We start from the raw sequence: 6,082 nt of genomic DNA, 5'->3' as shown, positions 1-6,082 counted from the left end.
GCTCTGACTGTAATGAAAACAGAAGAGAAACATTTTGCTGAAATGTGCGCGGCATATTTTATTCATGTTGAACAGCAGTAGAACAGTTCAAATAAAGTCAGCACACTTAGAGAATAATTATTTTAACTGCTATCCTGTAAAGGGAATACTGCTGATGAAAAGCAACTTATTTGTTTAAAGTGTAAAGTTGTGTATAAATGCAAACCAAATGTTATTGCACTTTTGATCATATAGCAGTACTTTTTGTTTAAAGTGCGCAATACACTACTTTTGAATTCAATATGGAAAAAGATTTTAATCGTTGCCCACCACTCCTTTTTACACTATCTTGTTAAATTGTGAAACATTTCACATTATAATCTAAAAATATAGGTTATTACGTTATAACAAAATAAACAAGAGATTGTATGTTGTAATAACATAAAATGTTATGACGCAATACTGATCTGTTTCTCTTTTTCTGGCGTGGCAGCAATACCGTAAAATACTGAAACACATAGTAAATATCCTTATCTTCTCCCAAGTCACAATGCTTTGTCTGCTTGTGCAGGACATCACTAAAGTGCATCAGAGTGACACAGACACAGTATCATGCCAGACAGGCTTGTAATGGTTGACAGTACCTGCCTGTTAATAAGTAAGAAACTGATGAACCACTCTACTGTCACAACAAGAAAATACAGGTTCAAACATTTGGTCACAAACCTGGAAATATACAGTATTTGCAAAAGTTGCCTTTTTTAAAAAAAACAAGCAAACACAAATGAAACACCTAGAATGCACTACAGTAGAGTAAGATATGTATCACAATCTGTGTTAATAGTGTTTTTGAATAAAATGACATAGATTGAGGGACCAAGTGATTAAGGGAGACCAAACAATTCCCACCATGAGCAAGCACTTGGCGACAGCGGCAAGGAAAAACTGCCTAGGTAACTTTTATAAAAATTACTTTTTGTCATATTTGCTGAAACTTAAACTATATCCTGACAGTAGTAAATGAGAGGTTTTTTTTTTGGAAAAGGTTATGTTGCTTTGCCCACAACTCACACATCATAAGAATTAGTCCAGGTTGAAAACAACAGAATGTGAGCATTTTGAGTACCATCATATTAATATTATTAATATCAAAAGTATAAAAAATAAGATAATGGCTTAATAATTTGTGCTTTTTTACCACAGTATGGAGCTGGTTTAAGTAGAAAGGAGTAGCACTGCTAAAACATCATCAGTGAACATGTGGTGTGAGTGCAGGTTCTAGCAGTTGCTAGCACCATGCTAGCACTCTGGCAGCTCTGTCATTATACCGGCTATAGAAACACCATGACAACTGCATACTTTCTTCTGCATGGGGATATAACACTGCAGTCTATTGATACTGCAAAAAGTTCCATTGTTCACTTAATTGCTTAATACTGACAAATAGCTAAAATTCTTTTGGGTAAGGCTGATATTCCAAAGCCCACAATATCTGTACAGAACCTACTGCAGAATTTCAGAATCATTTATGTGAATCCCATCCCCCTTTGAGACCCACCGGGTGATCACATGTGCTCTGGGTGGCTCTGCAGGCAGGAGATCATCTCTTGAACCGGCTTCCCCTCAAAACAAATCTGATAGACTGCTGTGAACAGAGGGAACCTAGAGAGGATGGATACATTCAGACAGGACAGTGAAGAGATGGATACAGTTAGACAAGATAGTGGAAGAGAATGGGAGGAGCAGACATTAGAAGCATGATTAAACATGTGCTGTGTTGAGGCCTCACCCACTTTAAAAGGTTATATGCATCGAAATGATAATCAGTATCATGAGACAGATAATCTGTGAAAAAATATTGTTCCTTTTAGTGCTCCTAATGGAATTTGTATAAATCCAGAGTACGTGTAAGAAAACAACTAATCAGAGCCGAGAAAGAGTTGATTGTTGAGTCTCTTTCCCAGGTGATCAAATACAGACAGTGGGAATGAGATTATTATCTTCAAGTCATCAACATAGTCTCTTTCTATCTTTTCTGGCTCTCATTAGTTGTTTTCTTTCATGTTTGGTGGATTCTTGCATGAACACCATTGGGAGAACTAGGAGTCAGAAAGCTGATTTCTTGGCTTTACAGGGATTTGTTGTACCTGTGAACTAGCCTGGCAATCAGTGGAGAAGCTGTACAGCAGTTGGATAAACTGTTGTTTAGTAAGAAATAGTCCCAGCAGTAACTGGTAAAACAAGACGACCTGTGTTTTTTACACTTCTGATATGCGTTAATGGATCAGCACACACACAGACCAAGGCTACAAAAGTTCTCACTTCATGAATTAACACACAGAGATGACATTTTATATTTTTTATAGTCTAAACATTACTGGAGAAATGGTCTAAAATGACAAACACAACACCCTCAAATACCAAAAAGACCTGGACAGACAGATAAAGTTTTATACAAACTTTTCCAGAAGGCCCTTCTGTTTGAGGATGTGGTAAACCTCAGCTGCAGTGGCAGGACCCTGGAGCTTCTGACCATTCAACATCTCTTTCTCCAGCTGTTCAATGCTCTGAGTGGTTGAGAAAATCAGATAATACAAATTCATAAGAAAGTAGTCAGTCAAAGTAGGTTCCATATGTAAGATTTTAAAAGCATTTTACCCATTACTTTAATGCATGAGTCACTTTTTATTGCCAACAAGTGAACGGGTTTTGAAGCAACGTAAAAAATTAGATTCTCACGACTTTCTCAGCTGCCAGTGAACTGATTTATCTGTTTTCTATGCAGGGATATGGAAATGACATTTACTTGCACGCTCTATCGCCTTCTCTCTCTGCGTTCCTACAGTGTACAGTGCAACACTAGCTAATGTTAGCTTATAAATTGAGTCCATTATGTTTACAATTGACCAACACCCACCACAACACAGGGTCCAACAGAAAGTCCAAAATCAAAGATAACATTAAAGCTAAATGCAGCGATGAACAGGCCCTTGCACTCCACGCAACTCTGGGTGGGGTGTGCTACGGCCGTGTCACGTGCCGGCGTGACACGTGCGGACCACAAAATGAAAATTTCACGTAAATCAGATCAAAATCGGCACACATTGCTTATTTCCTGTTGCCAGTAGGTGGCGCCATCACTATGTCTGTAATAGTCAGATATCCATGTAGACATGTTCAGGGCGGGACTCTTATCAAATGTGAAGTTTCGTTGAGATCATGTACAAGTTATGACAACTTCCTTTTTCATGGCGAATCGTCGGAATTGGATGCCACGCCACGGGCACGCCGTTTGATGGAATTTCGTAAACAGCACAACTTTTAATCATGTCTTTAGATTGGGCTTAAATTTGAAGTCGATCCGATAAATTCCCTAAGAGGAGTTAGTTTAAATCGCAAAATGACCACGAAGTTCAAAATAGCCGACTTCCTGTTGGGTTTGGGTTATGGGTCCAAGAGGCTTTAATGCTTGTCCCATCATGGTACACATGCGAACCAATTTTCGTACATGTTGGTCATATGTGTTTTGGGGGCTGATTCTGGGGGGCATGGCTAAGCCATTTTGCGACGCCCAGCTATGCGACCAAGACAATAAGTTAGCGTTTACTTACAGATACAATAGGGCCTTTGCACGGTCAGTGCTTGGGCCCTAATTACTGCAAACCTTGTGAGATATACTCTGATACTGTGGTTTTAGCTGGCTAACATTAACTTGCTTACTGTCGATGTTACCAACGCGGACAAATTGCTGCCTGGTTACCATAGCAAAATATCAGCCTAAGCTAAGCTGGGGTTGTACATCTGGCTGTGTCCTGGCTGTGGGGGGTGGGTCTGGCATTAGTTGCTCTGTGGTGTTGGCTGTGTCACTGTGGACATTGTTTAATAGCAACAGCAGAGAAACAGCAAAGAGAGAATGGAGGTCCATTAGATCCACCAGTATGTCCCTTCACTGGTGACGGTGCACCTACCTTCCCCGTTTTAGAGAAGGCCTCTGCCACTCGTCGGTTTCGGCCACCATAGCATGTAGTGATGAGGTCAGCCACACCGCAGCTCTCTAGAAAGGTTGCTGTGGAGATAGAGCCGTTCTTAGAGAAGAGTTTAGCGAAGGCTATCATCTCCATCAGCCCCAGACGGATCACAGCCGCCTTGGTGTTGTCACCACACCGCATCCCATCACAGAAGCCTGCCCCCACTGCGACAATATTCTGATACGAACATGAAGACAAAGAGCACATAAATTCACATACAGTAAACCTGAAAGCATCCATAACTTAACAATGACTTGGGACAGTGTTCACTAGTTCACCATTAGATATAATATAATAATAATATATCATATTCTGCAATTTTCTTAAAACTACATTGACCTTCATATACTCCGATGAAGGTCAGATAGACTGAAAGCTTTTAAATAAAGGGGTATACTGAAAGTATAGAGTGCTGAAATCTTCACTTTCAGTTTGGACACACTTCCAGCACCTTAGCAAAGCTTTAGCCAGGTTGAGCAGTTGTCATCCTGCATCCTTACAACACCTACCAGCAGCATTGACTATACTGGACATTTAAAGCCCCGCTCCTGTCAAAAATCAGTGTCTTGTTCCTACAGTGTGATGTTTGAATGATGTATGTGCAGACTTTGAGAAATGAGGTTCTCTATCAAAGTATCAGTTCTCCCATTGAGTTGCAACCTCTTGTATGGAGACAAAGATGTCTCTCCAACTCACGTAGCCAGTAAACTAGTTTAAAGGTTCTCCTATGAGGCTATGATGACTGTCCTATGTTGCAGAGAAGACAATTATGTTGATATGAAAATCATGTCTCTCTTATTTCTCTGTCACTTCTCCTCACTACTGTACGCAAATAGACTTTGTACTGACCCAGAGGTTGGTTCAACCTCCAGTATATTTTAATGAAACTCCAGTAAGCCACACCACTGTCGCTGTTCCCATAACCGAGGTCTCCTTCCTTCTTGGCGTAGCCAGTGGTTGGATTTGCAGCTGATTAGAGTTTCCCTATACCGATGGTTATCAATTCAGTATCCACTCACGTTGCTGGGTGAGAGAATTATCGCTCTGTCGACATACACCTTAGGTAGATAAATGTAAAATATTTAATTCCTTTGGTAGAAAAATCTACTTATATTACAAGAGGCTACAATACAGGTCGTAATTCTACTATCAGTTATGTTAACAACAACTATTGTAAACTGGTAAAACACACACGGCTGCATCATTTCAAATGTTTAGATTCCATTACTAGTAACTTATTGACATTGGAAACATTTATTTTTTTCAAGAACAGTCATCGCAAGTACACTGACAAAACTGAACTGCATTTTTCTGATTGCATTCTGTGGATCTTGTGCAAACTTATACCTAACTGGTTGTGGTAATCCAGATCACTCGAATAGAGAAAGTCATCTACAGCGAATCTACCACACGAACGTTCGATTTCACAACACAGGACCACGTATCAACACTCAACAAAGAAACTGCTGATGCAGTTGTGTTTGACATTCTTTAGTCATAATTCCCTCAGTATATCACGTTTAATCATCTTAAATTGGAAGTTCATCCTATTGTCTCTTTCATATTCCTTTCATTTAGTCTTATCAAGCTTTATAGCTGATGGTAACCGACTTTGTGGTAGGGCATTCACTTGGAATTGTCCTGAAGTGTGATTCTCATTGTAACAAAATCAATTGATTCCAACAGTTGGTACGCACTCTCTACTAGTTGCTGACTGGGTGAGAGTGAGAGAGCTGACAGTTCATTGCCAGACATACAGAAGCCAACATCAGACGAGTGTATACGGTCTATTGCCAAACCGGCTCGAATAACCATTGGGCTGTAAATACCATCGTCTTGTTGTCTGTCATCGTCTCGCGGTCTTTTCACTGATCGTCATCAGCTCATGTTACTATTAATTTATTGATTGCTACTGTTTGTGCTGTACAGTTGTCTGTCTCTCCGTGCTGGTTTCTCTCTCCTCCTCTCTCCCCCCAGACTGCTCAACGCATGACACCCAACCCTACGAGCCGAAGGGTCTGCTCCTTAGGTTCTCGTGTTAAAAGGCATTTGTTTCCTTGCCCCGCTGCGCCGAA

The 6,082-nt window shown here is 40.3% G+C and overlaps 2 protein-coding genes across 2 annotated transcripts in view; one reads left to right on the top strand and one right to left on the bottom strand.

The window, feature by feature from the left end:
* The window catches only part of LOC118335671 (serine/threonine-protein kinase SMG1-like), a 2,641-nt gene extending 2,080 nt beyond the window's left edge, over positions 1-561 (top strand). The window contains exon 7 of the mRNA XM_035672097.1: positions 551-561. Coding sequence (XP_035527990.1) covers positions 551-561 — 11 coding nt within the window. The remainder of the gene's footprint in view (positions 1-550) is intronic.
* LOC118335356 (glycerol-3-phosphate dehydrogenase 1-like protein) lies at positions 7-4,383 on the bottom strand. Its single transcript, XM_035671600.1, has 3 exons — positions 3,948-4,383; positions 2,440-2,546; positions 7-1,641 (listed from the first exon to the last, which is right to left on the bottom strand). Exons 1-3 carry the CDS (start codon positions 4,245-4,247, stop codon positions 1,545-1,547), a joined length of 504 nt encoding a protein of 167 aa, XP_035527493.1. The 5' UTR covers positions 4,248-4,383; the 3' UTR covers positions 7-1,544.
* Between the last annotated feature and the right edge of the window lie 1,699 nt (positions 4,384-6,082).

Source organism: Morone saxatilis, unplaced genomic scaffold (genome assembly GCF_004916995.1).
Source record: "Morone saxatilis isolate NCDOM2014 unplaced genomic scaffold, NCSU_SB_2.0 Contig24, whole genome shotgun sequence".
Lineage (NCBI taxonomy): Eukaryota > Metazoa > Chordata > Actinopteri > Moronidae > Morone > Morone saxatilis.
Note: the sequence above shows the minus strand (reverse complement) of the source record. Positions and strands in the feature narration are given on the sequence as shown.